The sequence below is a fragment of the Pan troglodytes genome, chromosome X, assembly GCF_028858775.2.
Source record: "Pan troglodytes isolate AG18354 chromosome X, NHGRI_mPanTro3-v2.0_pri, whole genome shotgun sequence".
In the NCBI taxonomy this organism is placed as follows: Eukaryota; Metazoa; Chordata; class Mammalia; order Primates; family Hominidae; genus Pan; species Pan troglodytes.
In genome coordinates, this window is record NC_072421.2 from 818,045 (window position 1) to 836,538 (window position 18,494).

The 18,494-nt window shown below is 61.4% G+C and overlaps 1 protein-coding gene across 4 annotated transcripts in view; it reads right to left on the reverse strand.

The window, feature by feature from the left end:
* LOC112207609 (serine/threonine-protein phosphatase 2A regulatory subunit B'' subunit beta) overlaps positions 1–18,494 on the reverse strand; it is a 65,750-nt gene that overhangs the window by 37,311 nt on the left and 9,945 nt on the right. The window contains exon 1 of one of the 4 annotated variants that reach the window (XM_054677037.2): positions 14,862–15,180. The exons of 2 other annotated variants lie outside the window; for them this stretch is intronic. In XM_054677037.2, the coding sequence (XP_054533012.1) occupies positions 14,862–15,101 (240 nt within the window). In that variant the 5' untranslated portion in view covers positions 15,102–15,180. Of the gene's footprint in view, positions 1–542; positions 616–14,861; positions 15,181–18,494 lie in introns of those variants that run through there. One more of the 4 variants, XM_054677038.2, reaches the window with a different exon arrangement.

Consider the following 18,494-nt stretch of genomic DNA (forward strand, 5'->3'; position numbering starts at 1 on the left):
GAGGACACACTGCAATCCCTGCGGGGGACCACACACGTACTCCACTGCAGGGGCCACCTCCACCCAGGAGGCCACACCATGCTGCCACGGACCCCACTCTGGGTGGCTGCTCTGCGCCACTGAGCCCCCACCACACCGAGCAGGGGCCTGGGGACAAAGGCAGCTACGTGCCCGAGGCGCCTGAGAGCCCAGCGAGGATCCACTCCCGATTCCCATGCGCCACACCACTGACCCCACCGCACCTGGCACGGACCTGGGGAAAAGGGCAGCCGCGCACCCCAGACGCCTGAGAGCTCAGACGTGGAGAGGCACAGGTGCCGTCCACAGGCAACCCTGTCCCTGGAGCCCGGAAGACTCACATTCTGAGAGGCAGAGGCAGGGCAGGCAACCACACAGCCAGAAGAAGGGGTCGACCACCAGGTACTGCTGCGGACACGCCTCAGCCCCTCACCCGGTGCACAGCCCACGCCCACGGGCTCTTGGCCCAACTCAGCACCAGCACTCCCCTAACCCAGTATATCCGCAGGCCCCAGAACACTCACTCAAGAGTCTCCTGCTTGCATCTCTACACAACCTGCGAGGTGGACATTCGATCTCATTCTGTGACGTTAAAACACCGCCTGAAACAGTTAACGGGATCAGCAACCGTACTGCGCCCTCCTCCATCAACTACCCAGGGGACGGGGCTGCGTCCTCCTCCTCCATCAACTACCCAGGGAACGGGCTGCGTCCTCCTCCATCAACTACCCAGGGGACGGGCTGCATCCTCCCCCATCAACTACCCAGGGAACGGGCTGTGTCCTCCTCCATCAACTACCCAGGGAACAGGCTGCGTCCTCCTCCATCAACTACCCAGGGAACAGGGCTGCGTCCTCCTCCTCCATCAACTACCCAGGGGACAGGGCTGCGTCCTCCTCCTCCATCAACTACCCAGGGGACAGGGCTGCGTCCTCCTCCATCAACTACCCAGTGAACGGGCTGTGTCCTCCTCCATCAACTACCCAGGGAACGGGCTGTGTCCTCCTCCATCAACTACCCAGGGGACAGGGCTGCGTCCTGCTCCTCCATCAACTACCCAGGGGACGGGCTGCATCCTCCTCCTCCATCAACTACCCAGGGGACAGGGCTGCGTCGTCCTCCATCAACTACCCAGGGGACGGGCTGTGTCCTCCTCCATCAACTACCCAGGGGACGGGCTGTGTCCTCCTCCATCAACTACCCAGGGGACGGGCTGCGTCCTCCTCCATCAACTACCCAGGGGACAGGGCTGCGTCCTCCTCCATCAACTACCCAGGGGACGGGGCTGCGTCCTCCTCCATCAACTACCCAGGGAACCCGCTGCGTCCTCCTCCATCAACTACCCAGGGGACGGGGCTGCGTCCTCCTCCATCAACTACCCAGGGGATGGGCTGTGTCCTCCTCCATCAACTACCCAGGGGACGGGGCTGCGTCCTCCTCCATCAACTACCCAGGGGACAGGGCTGCGTCCTCCTCCTCCATCAACTACCCAGGGGACGGGGCTGCGTCCTCCTCCTCCATCAACTACCCAGGGAACGGGGCTGCATCCTTCTGCTCCATCAACTACCCAGGGGACGGGGCTGCATCCTCCTCCATCAACTACCCAGGGGACGGGGCTGTGTCCTTCTCCATCAACTACCCAGGGAACGGGGCTGTGTCCTCCTCCATCAACTACCCAGGGGACGGGCTGTGTCCTCCTCCTCCATCAACTACCCAGGGGACGGGGCTGTGTCCTCCTCCATCAACTACCCAGGGGACGGGGCTGCGTCCTCCTCCATCAACTACCCAGGGAACGGGGCTGCGTCCTCCTCCATCAACTACCCAGGGGACGGGGCTGCGTCCTCCTCCATCAACTACCCAGGGGACGGGGCTGCGTCCTCCTCCATCAACTACCCAGGGGACGGGGCTGCGTCCTCCTCCATCAACTACCCAGGGAACGGGGCTGTGTCCTCCTCCATCAACTACCCAGGGGACAGGGCTGCATCCTCCTCCTCCATCAACTACCCAGGGGACGGGCTGCGTCCTCCTCCATCAACTACCCAGGGGACAGGGCTGCGTCCTCCTCCATCAACTACCCAGGGGACGGGCTGTGTCCTCCTCCTCCATCAACTACCCAGGGGACGGGGCTGCGTCCTCCTCCATCAACTACCCAGGGGACGGGGCTGCGTCCTCCTCCATCAACTACCCAGGGAACGGGTCTGCGTCCTCCTCCATCAACTACCCAGGGGACAGGACTGTGTCCTCCTCCTCCATCAACTACCCAGGGAACAGGGCTGCATCCTCCTCCATCAACTACCCAGGGAACAGGGCTGCATCCTCCTCCATCAACTACCCAGGGGACGGGGCTGTGTCCTCCTCCTCCATCAACTACCCAGGGGACGGGCTGCGTCCTCCTCCATCAACTACCCAGGGGACGGGCTGTGTCCTCCTCCATCAACTACCCAGGGAACAGGGCTGCGTCCTCCTCCTCCATCAACTACCCAGGGGACCGGGCTGCGTCCTCCTCCTCCATCAACTACCCAGGGGACAGGGCTGCGTCCTCCTCCTCCATCAACTACCCAGGGGACAGGGCTGCGTCCTCCTCCTCCATCAACTACCCAGCGAACGGGCTGTGTCCTCCTCCTCCATCAACTACCCAGGGGACAGGGCTGTGTCCTCCTCCATCAACTACCCAGGGGACAGTGCTGTGTCCTCCTCCATCAACTACCCAGGGAACAGGGCTGCGTCCTCCTCCTCCATCAACTACCCAGGGGACAGGGCTGCGTCCTCCTCCTCCATCAACTACCCAGGGGACAGGGCTGCGTCCTCCTCCTCCATCAACTACCCAGCGAACGGGCTGTGTCCTCCTCCATCAACTACCCAGGGGACAGTGCTGTGTCCTCCTCCATCAACTACCCAGGGGACAGGGCTGCGTCCTCCTCCTCCATCAACTACCCAGGGGACAGGGCTGCGTCCTCCTCCTCCATCAACTACCCAGCGAACGGGCTGTGTCCTCCTCCATCAACTACCCAGGGGACAGTGCTGTGTCCTCCTCCATCAACTACCCAGGGGACAGGGCTGCGTCCTCCTCCTCCATCAACTACCCAGGGGACAGGGCTGCGTCCTCCTCCTCCATCAACTACCCAGGGGACAGGGCTGCGTCCTCCTCCATCAACTACCCAGGGGACGGGGCTGCATCCTCCTCCATCAACTACCCAGGGGACGGGGCTGCGTCCTTCTCCATCAACTACCCAGGGGACGGGGCTGCGTCCTCCTCCTCCATCAACTACCCAGGGGACGGGGCTGCGTCCTCCTCCTCCATCAACTACCCAGGGGACGGGGCTGCGTCCTCCTCCTCCATCAACTACCCAGGGGACAGGGCTGCGTCCTCCTCCATCAACTACCCAGGGGACAGTGCTGTGTCCTCCTCCATCAACTACCCAGGGAACAGGGCTGCGTCCTCCTCCATCAACTACCCAGGGGACGGGGCTGTGTCCTCCTCCATCAACTACCCAGGGGATGGGGCTGCATCCTCCTCCTCCATCAACTACCCAGGGGACGGGGCTGCGTCCTCCTCCATCAACTACCCAGGGGACGGGGCTGTGTCCTCCTCCATCAACTACCCAGGGGACAGGCTGTGTCCTCCTCCATCAACTACCCAGGGGACGGGCTGTGTCCTCCTCCATCAACTACCCAGGGGACAGTGCTGTGTCCTCCTCCATCAACTACCCAGGGAACCCGCTGCGTCCTCCTCCATCAACTACCCAGGGGACAGGGCTGCGTCCTCCTCCATCAACTACCCAGGGGACGGGCTGCGTCCTCCTCCTCCATCAACTACCCAGGGGACGGGGCTGCGTCCTCCTCCTCCATCAACTACCCAGGGGACGGGGCTGCGTCCTCCTCCATCAACTACCCAGGGGACGGGCTACGTCCTCCTCCTCCATCAACTACCCAGGGGACGGGCTGCGTCCTCCTCCATCAACTACCCAGGGGACGGGCTGTGTCCTCCTCCTCCATCAACTACCCAGGGGACGGGCTGCATCCTCCTCCTCCATCAACTACCCAGGGGACGGGCTGCATCCTCCTCCTCCATCAACTACCCAGGGGACAGGGCTGTGTCCTCCTCCATCAACTACCCAGGGGACAGGGCTGCGTCCTCCTCCATCAACTACCCAGGGGACGGGCTGCGTCCTCCTCCATCAACTACCCAGGGGACGGGCTGTGTCCTCCTTGACCAACTACCTAGGGAATGGGGCTGCGTCCTCCTCCTCCATCAACTACTCAGAGGACGGGACTGTGTCCTCCTCAACCAACTGCCATGGAGGAGGGGTCCAAAGACAAAGTCCCCATACCAATGGACCACAGCTCAGGGCCTTTGCACCCACAATCCTGACTGCCTGGATCAATCCAGGACTGGGTCCAAGCTCCAGTGTCCTCACAGAGAAAACAGCCCACCCAGCCACTCCCACAGGATCCTCACCCCAGGTCACAAGGGTCCCACCGACAGCGCCCCAACTGTCCCCACCCTGCCACTCCCACAGGACCCTCACCGCAGGTCACAGGGGTCCCACAGTCAGCGCCCCAACTGTCCCCACCCTGCTGTCCCTACAGGACCCTCACCCACGGTGAGACTCAGTTGTTTTTCTCTGATCCCCATCTAGGAGGAACAGAGGCTGCCTCCATAACCTGGGGCAGAGCAGGCTTCCCACAGTAGCTGCCGACTGAGTGCTCCTTCAGCACAGCTTTACCTGAAGGGCACACCCCTTCCCTGTGATTCAGGACGTGACCTCTGTGTCCTGGGGCAGGAGGTCCCTGCATCTCCCCGAGCCCACTATCCCACAGTGCATCTCCCCGAGCCCGCGATCCCGCAGTGCATCTCCCCGAGCCCGCCATCCCGCAGTGCATCTCCCCGAGCCCGCGATCCCGCAGTGCATCTCCCCGAGCCCCCCATCCCGCAGTGCATCTCCCCGAGCCCGCGATCCCGCAGTGCATCTCCCCGAGCCCCCCATCCCGCAGTGCATCTCCCCGAGCCCGCGATCCCACAGTGCATCTCCCCGAGCCCCCCATCCCACAGTGCATCTCCCCGAGCCCCCCATCCCGTAGTGCATCTCCCCGAGCCCCCCATCCCGCAGTGCATCTCCCCGAGCCCCCCATCCCGCAGTGCATCTCCCCGAGCCCCCCATCCCGCAGTGCATCTCCCCGAGCCCGCGATCCCGCAGTGCATCTCCCCGAGCCCGCGATCCCGCAGTGCATCTCCCCGAGCCCGCGATCCCGCAGTGCATCTCCCCGAGCCCCCCATCCCGCAGTGCATCTCCCCGAGCCCCCCATCCCGCAGTGCATCTCCCCGAGCCCCCCATCCCGCAGTGCATCTCCCCGAGCCCGCCATCCCGCAGTGCATCTCCCCGAGCCCGCCATCCCGCAGTGCATCTCCCCGAGCCCGCGATCCCGCAGTGCATCTCCCCGAGCCCATCCCGCAGTGCATCTCCCCGAGCCCCCCATCCCGCAGTGCATCTCCCCGAGCCCACGATCCCGCAGTGCATCTCCCCGAGCCCCCCATCCCGCAGTGCATCTCCCCGAGCCCGCGATCCCGCAGTGCATCTCCCCGAGCCCGCGATCCCGCAGTGCATCTCCCCGAGCCCGCGATCCCGCAGTGCATCTCCCCGAGCCCGCGATCCCGCAGTGCATCTCCCCGAGCCCGCGATCCCGCAGTGCATCTCCCCGAGCCCGCCATCCCGCAGTGCATCTCCCCGAGCCCGCCATCCCGCAGTGCATCTCCCCGAGCCCGCCATCCCGCAGTGCATCTCCCCGAGCCCGCGATCCCGCAGTGCATCTCCCCGAGCCCGCGATCCCGCAGTGCATCTCCCCGAGCCCGCCATCCCGCAGTGCATCTCCCCGAGCCCGCCATCCCGCAGTGCATCTCCCCGAGCCCGCGATCCCGCAGTGCATCTCCCCGAGCCCCCCATCCCGCAGTGCATCTCCCCGAGCCCCCCATCCCGCAGTGCATCTCCCCGAGCCCCCCATCCCGCAGTGCATCTCCCCGAGCCCGCGATCCCGCAGTGCATCTCCCCGAGCCCACTATCCCGCAGTGCATCTCCCCCTGCCCGCCATCCCACAGTGCATCTCCCCGAGCCCCCCATCCCACAGTGCATCTCCCTGAGCCCACAACACATTCCCACAGCGGCGCCTTCCCATCTCTCGCTGCGGGGGTCCCACTGCGGAGCCTGCGGCTCTTCCCCCTTCATCACGCTGGGTTCACACAGCTCTGCTATTTGGGGTACGGAACTGACCCCGCGAATATTCTGCAGTGAGCTCTCGGGTTCCTGTGTTTGGCAATATAGCAATGACCTGGGTACACAAACCAACCTTCCTGCTGAAAACTGCCAAGAACCCTGGACAGAATAGTTGACAAACGTCTTCTAGACGGCGCCCACAGGCTGGCAGGAAAGGAGGACACCTCAGGCCACAGCTGCCTGGAAGGAAGAACCCGGGAAAGCCCGTGGAGCCTGAACAGGCTCTGCCTTCAGAAGCGTGGGCCGAGCGGGCTCACCCGAAATCTCTCACAGCCTCGCAGAACTCTGAGGAAGAGGAGGCAAAACGCAGGGTCCTCCGGGGAAGCTCCCAGAACGCGTCACCTTCAGTGGGAAGAATGAGCTCCAAGTAAATCCCCAGCGTGCCTCCGGCCCCAGGAATGAAAGGAAAGTTGCAGCCTTCACCTGGAGCTGCTGGTACGAGCTGGGCAGGGGGGAGTTCTCCCTCGAGAACTGACGGCTACAGCCGACTCTCCTGCAGGTTTGCAAACCAAACTCACATCACCAGGATGATGCGAAAACCCTCGAACCGGCCGGGCGCAGTGGCTCATGCCTGCAATCCTGGCGCTTTGAAAGGAGGCTGAGGGGGACAGACTGTCTGAGCTGAGGAGTTCAAGACCAGCCTGGGCAACATGGCAAAACTTCATCTCTACTAAAAAACAAACAAAAAAACAGAAAACAAAAAACAAAAAGAGTATCAAAAAAATTAGCCGGGTGTGGTGGCACATGCCTGTAATCCCTGCTACTTGAGAGGCTGAGGCAGGAGAATCGCTTAAACCCGGGAGGCAGAGGTTACAGTGAGCTGAGATCACACTACTGCACTCCAGCCTGGGCGACAGAGTGAGACTCTGTCTCAAAGCAAAACAAACAATTAACCAGGTGTGGTGGCGCATGCCTGTAATCCCTGCTACTTGAGAGGCTGAGGCAGGAGAATCGCTTAAACCCGGGAGGCGGAGGGTGCGGTGAGCTGAGGTCGCACCACTGTCCTCCAGCCTGGGTGACAGAGTGAGACTCTGTCTCAAAAAAAAAAAAAAGTGAGATGAATACTTGGACATTTTTAGCCCCAAATTTACAGAGAGTGTGCACCCCATTAACAGACATTCTATGGGGCAAAAGCTGAGGAAACGCAGCAGGGAGAAGCCAAGAGCTCACAAAGGTAAGGTTGGAATTGAAAGAAGGGATGAAGGGCAGGTCAGCGGTAATGAGTGGGAAAACCTCGGCAGCTGACCACATAAATCAGTGATAACAATGTATGTTCAATTTAAAAAACATAAATCAGTGAAAACAACGTATGCTCAATTAAAAAAAAAAGTCAATACAACAGCCTGTCAGTGACATGGTGACTGGATGAGTGTGAGACGGTTTGTGAGTTGGAGGAAAAGATACCGATTAATATTGGGCTTTGAAAAATTTAGTCGACGTTGCTTTTTTTTTTTTCTTTAATGAGAGGGGGTCTCGCTATGTTGCCCCGGCTGGTCTTGAACTCCTGGCCTCCAGCGATTCTCCTGCCTCAGCCTCCCAAGGTGCTGGGATCAGAGGTGTGAGGCCCCGTGCCCGGCCAGCCGTTGACATCTGTAGGATAAATAGTGAGCTAGTAGAAAGCGTGTACTCCAAACGAGAGAAAAGGCGACTGAGCTGAAAAAGAGCAGGAGACAGAGGTGCAGGATGAGAGGGTCACGGTCCATCACATGGATGAGCAGGCAACATCGACCTCAATGCACCGATTGCTCTAGTTCCAAGACCAAGGTCTGACTGCAGAAAGAAAACAGCATTCACGTATACGGGAGACACAGAGGACAGAAAGACACAGGAGATATATGTGACTTAAGGACCCAGAGGCTACACATTTTTTTTTGAGATGGAAAAAGAGCAGGCAGACAGTAGAGAAAGCTGGTGTCGCTGTATTAACATCCATGAAGTGACACAAGGTGATGGACAGACCTGGAGACAAACAGGCCACCAAGGAACGCTGAAGATGTCAGTCAGGGGAAGACAGGATGACGCTAACTTTATCCATGCCTGACAACGCAGCCTCAGCACTGATCAAGTAAACACGACTGGACACAAACTCAGCCCGCCAGGAAAGGTGGAGCCCACCCACCCTGGGCACAGACACGGAGAAGGCCGGGACCACCCACCCCGGGCACAGACACGGGGAAGGCCGGGACCACCCACCCCGGGCACCGACGCGGGGAAGGCCGGGACCACCCACCCCGGGCACCGACGCGGGGAAGGCCGGGACCACCCACCCCGGGCACCGACGCGGGGAAGGCCGGGAACACCCACCCCGGGCACCGACGCGGAGAAGGCCGGGACCACCCACCCAGGGCACTGACACGGGGAAGGCCGGGACCACCCAACCTGGGCACTGACACGGGGAAGGCCGGGACCACCCAACCTGGGCACCGACACGGAGAAGGCTGGGACCACCCACCCAGGGCACTGACACGGGGAAGGCCGGGACCCCCCACCCCGGGCACCGACACGGGGAAGGCCGGGACCACCCACCCCGGGCACCGACACGGAGAAGGCTGGGACCACCCACCCAGGGCACTGACACGGAGAAGGCTGGGACCACCCACCCAGGGCACTGACATGGGGAAGGCCGGGACCACCCAACCTGGGCACCGACACGGGGAAGGCCGGGACCACCCAACCTGGGCACCGACACGGAGAAGGCTGGGACCACCCACCCAGGGCACTGACATGGGGAAGGCCGGGACCACAATACCCCGGGCACAGACACGGAGAAGGCCGGGACCACCCAACCAGGGCACAGACACGGGGAAGGCCGGGACCACCCAACCAGGGCACAGACACGGGGAAGGCCGGGACCACCCACCCCGGGCACCGACACGGGGAAGGCCGGGACCACCCACCCCGGGCACCGACACGGGGAAGGCCGGGACCACCCATCCCGGGCACAGACACGGAGAAGGCCGGGACCACCCACCCCGGGCACTCACACGGGGAAGGCCGGGACCACCCACCCTGGGCACTGACACGGGGAAGGCCGGGACCACCCACCCCGGGCACCGACACGGGGAAGGCCGGGACCACCCACCCCGGGCACAGACACGGAGAAGGCCGGGACCACCCACCCCGGGCACTCACACGGGGAAGGCCGGGACCACCCACCCCGGGCACTGACACGGGGAAGGCCGGGACCACCCACCCCGGGCACTCACACGGGGAAGGCCGGGACCACCCACCCCGGGCACTGACACGGGGAAGGCCGGGACCACCCACCCCGGGCACTGACACGGGGAAGGCCGGGACCACCCAACCTGGGCACTGACACGGGGAAGGCCGGGACCACCCACACTGGGCACTGACACGGGGAAGGCCGGGACCACCCAACCTGGGCACTGACACGGGGAAGGCCGGGACCACCTACCCTGGGCACTGACACGGGGAAGGCCGGGACCACCCAACCTGGGCACTGACACGGGGAAGGCCGGGACTACCCACCCTGGGCACTGACACGGGGAAGGCCGGGACCACCCACCCTGGGCACTGACACGGGGACGGCCGGGACCACCCACCTTGGGCACCGACGGGGGGAAGGCCGGGACCACCCACCATGGGCACCGACGGGGGGAAGCTGGGCCCACCCACCCCGGGCACTAATAGACGAGAGACGGAACAAACAACACAACCACCCCATGCGGGCACGGGAGATTTACAAGTTTAATCTCATGGACAGAAATAGACTCGGCCCCAGCACAGCTGCAGAGCACACATTCTTTTCAACACACACAGCTCACTTGGGAACTGGCCACCTCTCGGGCCGAGCAGCAGGTCTCAGGGGGTTCTCAAGGAATCACAGGGACTGCTGCCCTGCCCCGAACATAGCCGGTGAGGCCAGGCATCTACGGTAAACACGGAAGGAGCAAAAACAGCTGTGTGTGTGTGGAAGAATTCTAAAGCCAGCCGCCTGTTCATTAAAAAGTTCAGACAAACCAGAGGGGCCTGTGGGGGCCAGGCCATCCACTTTAAATCCTCCTCGGTACGTGTACTTTAAAAAAGCGCCCGTCACCCAAAGCACACTGATAAAGGCGACACCCTGCCTCCCAACAAGCTATTTCTGTTGAGGGCACCGAGAAGGCAGCTCCCTGACTCATCACAATTCCAGAAGTCACAGATACATGTGTCGCCCTTCCAGAGTACACCCACAGTTTTGCAAAACACGTCCATATACGACCAAAAACAAAGGCTGAGCCTGACACTGAGGCTGCCTGTTTTTGCGTAGAAGTGCATGCGCTTGATGGGTGCAGGTGAGTGTACCCTGAGAACACGGGCCACGTGCACCGTGACACATCCTCTCGCGACACCGGCCTCGGGCAGACCCCCGCGTGTGCAGAGGCTGCGCACAGCAGGCAGGGCGCGGTGACCAGCAGAAATGACCCTCGCCCCAACGGCAGCAGGACCGGACACCACGATCAAAGCCACAGAGGAGGTGCCGGAGCAGCAGGGGGCCGGCGGAAGGCACGCTCAGTACAGGCTGCAACGCACAGCCATGCCCCCAGGAGCCCCCGCTCTGCAGCGGCCCCCACTCTGCAGCGGGAGGCGGAAGCACGGGAGGCTGTGGTATGGAATCAGGGACGGGGGGTTTGGCTGGGACCCACACTCATGGATTCCAGCTGAGCCCCTCGCCCACCCAGATGATGGCCACCCCCTGGAAGGCAGGGCCTGCTGCAAGCTCTGAGCTTTCTTGTCGGCCCAGCACTCGACTCCCAGGGACCCTCTGAGAGGGCTGGTAGAGGGCTGCCAGCTACACCTGCAAACCACACGCTGGACGGCTAAACACAGGAGTCAAAAAGGTCGGTGTTTACACAGAGGAGCCGAACACGGAGATGAGAGGCCCCGCGTGTGGGTTTAAAAATCCCCTCTCTAGCAAAGAGGGAGAACTGGTGTGGAGGGGTCGACACAGAAACGCAGCAGGTCCAGGTGTCTGAGTTGGCCAGAGCTCACGTGGGCTAACATTCACTCAGACACGACTGCAGCCGAGCAACCCGGCCTCAACGGATGCTGACAGACGTCGGCTGGGCCTGCACCCACGGCTGCAGCGAGGCGTGAGTCTCCACAGAGCTCAGAAGGCTGGGCTGGGGAACGTGGGGATCATTCTGTCCACCAGCCAACGGGTGACGGTGGATGCCGCGCAACACAGCGAGGGGAGGATCTGGCACCCTCCCTGCGTCCACAAGCCCCTTGCGGATGCTCCTGAGCTTGGTCTTCTGTGTGGACGTTCCCACCCGGGCTTCTGTTTCCCCTTAACCCCCCTTGCTGCAGCTCCCTGCCAGGTGGGGAACCCAAGCCCTGCCTTCTCCCTGCCACTGCCCAGGGAGTGGCATCCTGGGCAGCGTCCTGGCCAAACCAAAGGCTGCAAGGGTTTTGGTGAGCACTGGCCGTGGGAGGGGAACGGCACATGCCCTGGCGGTGAGAGCAGGAGGTGCGTCAGGGACGCCCAGAGCCCAGGCTGTCACCACACTGAAGTCAGTTCCAAGTACAGTGGGGCTGACGCGTAGGGGACGGCACTTTCAGCCGTGCGTGGTGCTGTGCAGGGTCTGTGCGTCCACCCGAAGGACCCCGTGGGGACGCTGGACAGTGTCTGTGTGACCAGGACAGGTGAAGAGGGGCGTCTGTGTGCTGAGTCAGTGTGTGGGGAGCGGGAGGGTCACTCCCCAGGCGGGGAGGGCCAGGCTAGGCAGCACAGCTGTCCTGGGCTGGGAACAAGGTCTGAGCTGTCCTGCTGTTGCCGAGAATCCCTGGGCAGGAGGCGCAGGCAGTGGCTCCAGCAAGAAGAGCTCAGCCAAGCAGCTGCACGGCCCCACTCCAGGTATATGCTGGGTCCTACAGTGAGAGCATGAGCCGTGTAACACGCCATCATCACACGGGAGCCTCCCCGGACCCACGGCGAGAGTACGTGTAACACGCCATCGTCACACGGGAGCCTACCCGGACCCACGGCGTGAGTACGTGTAACACGCCATCGTCACACGGGAGCCTCCCCGGACCCACGGCGAGAGTACGTGTAACACGCTATCGTCACACGGGAGCCTCCCCGGACCCACGGCGTGAGTACGTGTAACACGCTATCGTCACACGGGAGCCTCCCCGGACCCACGGCGAGAGTACGTGTAACACGCTATCGTCACACGGGAGCCTCCCCGGACCCACGGCGTGAGTACGTGTAACACGCTATCGTCACACGGGAGCCTCCCCGGACCCACGGCGTGAGTACGTGTAACACGCTATCGTCACACGGGAGCCTCCCCGGACCCACGGCGTGAACGCATGCTGTTCCGTTCCCAAGGCCGGCGGTCGCTGAACCCCCCCACCCCCCGAGTTTGGTTTGTCAGGGATGCCGGTGACAGGGAAGTGGGCAGTGGCAGGGAGGAGGAGGAGCTTGGGTTCACCACCTGGGCAGGCAGCACCCACCAGGGGGTTAGTGGGAACAGAAGCCCAGGCGGGACGTCGCACAGTCAGAAGATCAAGCTCAGGAGCACCCGCCAGGGGCTCATGGGTGCGGCCAACGTTGGCCGTGGAAGGCCGTGCCCGTCAGAGGACCCCTGAAAACAGTACCGTGCTGCCCGGCCGGGAGCCTCCGAAGGCGGAGGTGCAGCACCCCAACACGTCCAGTGGTTCCAACACGGGTGCTCCCTGACAACCCTGAGGGTGTGTCCAAGTGGGGTGGACCCAACAGACAGAGCCCACACTCACGCGCGGAGTGAAAGCAGCCAGGAAACGTCCCCTTCTCCCCCAGCACCACCCCCACAAATACCCCAAAATACGCCTGTAATTCCTCCACCACCCCTCAGACAACACGCATTTCACACGTCTGTCCTAACTCCCTAAAAACGTGGAAACCTATTTTCTGTAAAATGAAGCAAACTTCTGTAAACGGAATTCATGATTTCCCAGAAACTGACTTTTTAAAAATAAACAGTCCTCACAGGTGCATCATCACCACAGCCCCCCACAGAAGAGCCAGGGCCCCACTGCAGGGCTGAAGGGCTTCCTCATCCAGCCACGTGCGAGCTAATCACCTCATTGACTCTGCGACCAGCGAGCTGGCACCGCCCAGCACCTCCCAGCACCTCCCACCATCTAGAGCAAATCCCGCACGAGGCTGATCTCACTCTTCGCAGGTTAAGAGGATTTTAAAGAAACCAGCCTCGCCCTCACCCACTTACAGGCAAAATGTCAAAACCTGGAAGACAGAGGTCAAAAACTCCGAAGGAGTGCAAAACTTGATGTGAGATCTTACGGAAAAAATTTCAATTAAAATATCAACAGAAAGAAGTGGGTCTTCCTCCCCCTTCAAGCAGGATGCCTTGGTTCAGCTTGATGTTAGGCCACTCTTTCCAGACTCCTGGAACTGAGTTTGAAAAGCGCGTCTGATGTACCACGTGGGTGTGAGGCGCCCGCCACGCACACCCTGTCTGGATGAGATTCGGATCAGATTCGGCCGCAGCCAAACCCTAAATTCTCAAATTATACCGGGATTGTCACCGGAAGACTCTTACACGTTTAAATCACATGGTACTCGTAAAACTAACTCATACAATATACACGGGGTACAGACACAAATTTTACTTCCCTGAGCACTTTTGAGAACTGAGATTAAATTTCAAAGCCAGCTGGGGCGGAGGCTCATGCCCCTATTCCCAGCACTTTGGAAGGCCCAGGTGGGCGATCACCTGAGGTCAGGAGTTCAAGACCAGCCTGGCCAACATGGTGAAACCCCGTCCCTACTAAAAATGCAAAAATTAGCCGGGCGTCGTGGTGCACGCCTGTAATCCCAGCTACTCGGGAGGCTGAGGCAGGAAAATCACTTGAACCCAGGAGGTGGACGTTGCAGTGAGCCGAGATAGCGCCGCTGCACTCCAGCCTGGGCAACAGAGAGGCTTCGTCTCAAATAAATATAAATATAAATATAAATAAATAAATTTCAAAGCCACTGAGTTACTGAATAAAACCACGCTGCATAAATAGTCCGGTATGTGAGTGATATCTCAACCGACTCTTAAGTTAGCCAGTGGGAAGGAATGCTGGGTATTGCAATAACGCCGGGAAAGTTTCACCCACCCGACGCCTTTACGAAGGGTGAAGGAGTTTCCCGATGTTTATTACCAGCAATGCAAGGTATATTTAAATTAAAAATCTGTCTGCAGCGAACACTCCCAGGCGCTGACGGCTCTCAGCCCCCTTGGTTGATCACAGCAAGGCGCGCACTCACAGCCAAAACTCCCGGGAAAGGAGCGAGTGCTCTTTTCAAAGCCCGGTTTTCCTAACAAGCTTGGCACCGCTTCCCACAGAGCAGCACCCGGTTTTCGGCGGCGTGCGGCCCGAGCGGGTCCCCTGCGCCCACAACTGGCCCTGAAAATCTGGCGTTTGGGCCCCGCCACGCAACAACGGGTGCACGGCCAGCAGCGGCGAGCGGGGGCCTACGCGGGGCCGGGAGGGCAGGGCTCGCGGGGCCGGGAGGGCAGGGCTCGCCGGGCCGGGAGGCCTCGCCCGGTGTCGGGCAGCCGCGGGGCGCGCGGGGCTGACCTGCTGGAAGGCCTTCAGCCGCTTCTTGAACCGAGAGGGCAGCACGAAGTCGCAGCCGCGGGCCAGCGAGGCCAGCTCCTGGCGCAAGTCGGGGTCCTGGCGCAGCGAGCGCTCGCGGAGTCGCATGCCGTCGGCGCGCAGGGCTCTCCGCGGGCCGGGCCGGGCGCCGCGCTCTCGGGGCAGGGCCGGGCCGGGTCTGGCGGGGCGCTGCAGGCGTGGCCCGGGCTCAGCGCGCTCCATGCGTCGTCCGCCAGGCGCTCTGGGGCCGGGGCCCGCGCCGCGCGCATTCCTCAGGCTGAGGAGGGCGCATGGCGCCGGGGGTGGGGGCGGCCGCCTCTCCCGACCCGCGACTGTGCAGACCCGGCTGCTCCCGGCGCTGCTCTCCTCTCCTCCTTCTCCGCTCCCCGCACTGCCCTCCGCTCCCTCCGGTCCTCTTCTCTCCTCTCCCCGTTCGGCTGGGCCGTCCGGCCGGGCAAGGGGGCGCTTTCTGCACCGCGGCAGCCGTCACGTGGCTCGCCCTGGAGCGCGCATCAACAGGTCCCCGAGAGGAGAGCCTGGGCGGAGCGCGCATCAACAGGTCCCCGAGAGGAGAGCCTGGGGACGGCCTCGGGGACCCAGGCGAAGGCGCTCCCCGCGAGAAGTGAGGTCCCCCCCCCCCACGACAACACCAGAGCTGGCTGCAGGCTCGGTGCCGGCTCCGGCTCGCCCCTCCAGAGCACAGGGCACGCCAGGTGCAGCTGCGCCTCCACAAACACGCACGGCAGCCCAGCCATCCCGGCAGCCCGGCATCAAAGCGCGCCGGCATCTCCGCCCCTCCCCAGACTTCAGGAGTTTCTAGAATACAGCTAAGCTGCAGTGGGCATCCAGGATCTCGTCTTCTCTGCCACTGCTCACTGTGATAACTGCGCTTGTTTGCAATCGTATTTAGAACAAGAAAAGAGGGGCGGTGGAAAAGGGGGACGGGCAACTTTAAATGAGGGTGAGCTGACATTCCGGGGGCCTGCACCTTGATCTCACCGGGAAGGAGACAGGATACCTTCGGGCTGAGGGTCAGAAACTGGCCACATCCCTGCCAGGCTGAACGCTGTCAGCAGAAAGCCTCCCGGGTCCCCGATCAGGAAGGTCCTGCGTGACCGCCTGCATCTGTTACAGTCAATGAACCTCCTTGGACGGGTCACTATCACCCCGAGTCAACAGCGTGCACTGGGCTCTCCCGCTGCCGCACGCTCTGTTGAGTCTGGAAAAACGCAGGATGACACGGATCTACCACTGTGGGGTCACGCAGAGGAGTTTCCCTGCCCTGAAAAACGTCTGTGTGGCACTAACGCACCCAACCCCCGCAAGCCCCGATCTGTTTCCTGTCTCCATCGTTTTCCTTTTTCCGAGTGTCCTAGACTTGGAGCCAGCAGTCTGCAGCCATCTCAGCCTGGCCCTTTCTTCTCCTGCAACCTTCCACACCACCTCTGACGCCCACCACGGCCCCCCACCCGCAAGGCCCCTTCCAACTCTTCTTAGGGGTACGCCCCTCTACACTTCCTTCTCTTCCACCTCCTTCCCTTCTCCAGCCATCCCCGGATCCCTCCATCCTTCTCACTTCCTTACTGTCCTTGAGGATTCAGAAGTCGGCCTCTGACCCCCTGTAAGTCTCCAAACGGAAGCTTTAAGACAGCACCAGAGGGAATGTGCTCAAACCACCAGGAGACGATTTAAACAAGTGCACCCAATAACCCACGATGCGGGGCGCAAACTCACACGGCAGAGGTGTCATCCAGTCACCCACATGCGGGGCGCAAACTCACAGGGCAGAGGTGCCGCCCAGTGACCCACATGCGGGGCGCAAACTCACAGGGCAGAGGTGCCGCCCCGTCACCCACGATGCGGGGCGCAAACTCACAAGACAGAGGTGCCGCCCAGTCACCCACGATGCGGGGCGCAAACTCACAGGGCAGAGGTGCCGCCCCTTCAGTTCAGATCAGCACTACACACGGTCGGCCTCCCAAACGCAGCTAGGGGAACCAGATTGGGAGCCAACCTCCTGTGATCTCCCTCCGAAAGTCAAATATCAAACCCAAAATGCGGGGGAAGCGAGCCAACGGAGGCACGATCCTCACACTCAGGCAACACGCTCTGTCCTGCCACGCCGGGTGACACACGCCCTGTCCTGCCACGCCGGGTGACACACACCCTGTCCTGCCACGGCGGGTGACACACACCCCTGCGGACTTTACTGCCAGATTTCCTCTTTCCGTACAAGACTTTTGGAACACAGCCAGGCACAGTGGCTCATGCCTGTAATCCCAGCACTTTGGGAGGTCAAGGCAGGCAGATCATGAGGTCAGGAGTTTGAGACCAGCCAGGCCAACATGGTGAAACCCTGTCTCTATTAAAAATACAAAATTAGCTGGGCATGGTGGCGGGTGCCTGTCATCCCAGCTACTTGGGAGGCTGAGGGAGAAGAATCGCTTGAACTCGGAAGGCAGAGGTTGCAGTGAGCCGAGATCGCGCCACTGCACTGCAGCCTGGGGGACAAGAGCGAGACTTCGTCTCAAAAAGGAAAAAAAAAAAAAAAAAAGACTTTTGGAAAACAGCCTCAAAATCCTGACGTGCACACACACACACAGAGATTTAAAGACTCTGACCTGCAGCCCTCAAACCACCTCTGGATGCAGCCCCACTGCCTCCCTGGAGCCCCTACATCCTGTCCCGATGCAGAACCCGCACCACCTGCCCCCAGTGCAGCCACAGGGCTGTCTACACCGCATGGGGGAGGGACAGGGCTGTCCACACTCGACGGAGCCCCCACGGGGCTATCCACTACCGTGTACAGGGACGGGGCCGTCCACACTTGACAGGACCACCACGGGGCTGTTTATACACTACTGTGTACAGGGACGGGCCATCCACAGTGGGGCCACCATGGGGCTGTCTATACTCTGCTGTGTACAGGGACGGGCCATCCACAGTGGGGCCGCCATGGGGCTGTCTATACACTACTGTGTACAGGGACGGGCCGTCCACACCCAGTGGGGCCGCCATGGGGCTGTCTATACTCTACTGTGTACAGGGACGGGCCGTCCACAGTGGGGCCACCATGGGGCTGTCTATACACTACTGTGTACAGGGATGGGCCGTCCACACCCAGTGGGGCCGCCATGGGGCTGTCTATACTCTACTGTGTACAGGGACGGGGCCATCACAGCACTGTTTTTGCACCACAGGCCAGCACGGAATCTGCGAGGCCTGTTTTCAGCCTGTTCCCCCCAAATTCCTACTCTGAAGAGACAACATTGCCATCTGGGCCGATGAAGCCCCTCACGGCACCTAAATCTCCACCGTCCTTCTCCCGTCGGGACACAATCGTACCATCAACCTCTAAAGGTTCCTAAAATGCCCAGAAGACCTTTATGCAAATTTTCATAAAAATCTCTTCACTTTTCATTCTCACTAAACATACATTTGTTCAGACGGCTTGTTTTAGGATAAAAATGTGTCTTCCATGAGCAAACATAATGGCTTTTCTGAAATCCTAGATTTGAAAGGCTTACGAAGGCAACCTGCCCTTTGTGAGAAAATGTTTTTCTGAACATCCAAAGCTAAAAGCATAGCTAGTAACAGGCAAGCCCATGAGACAGG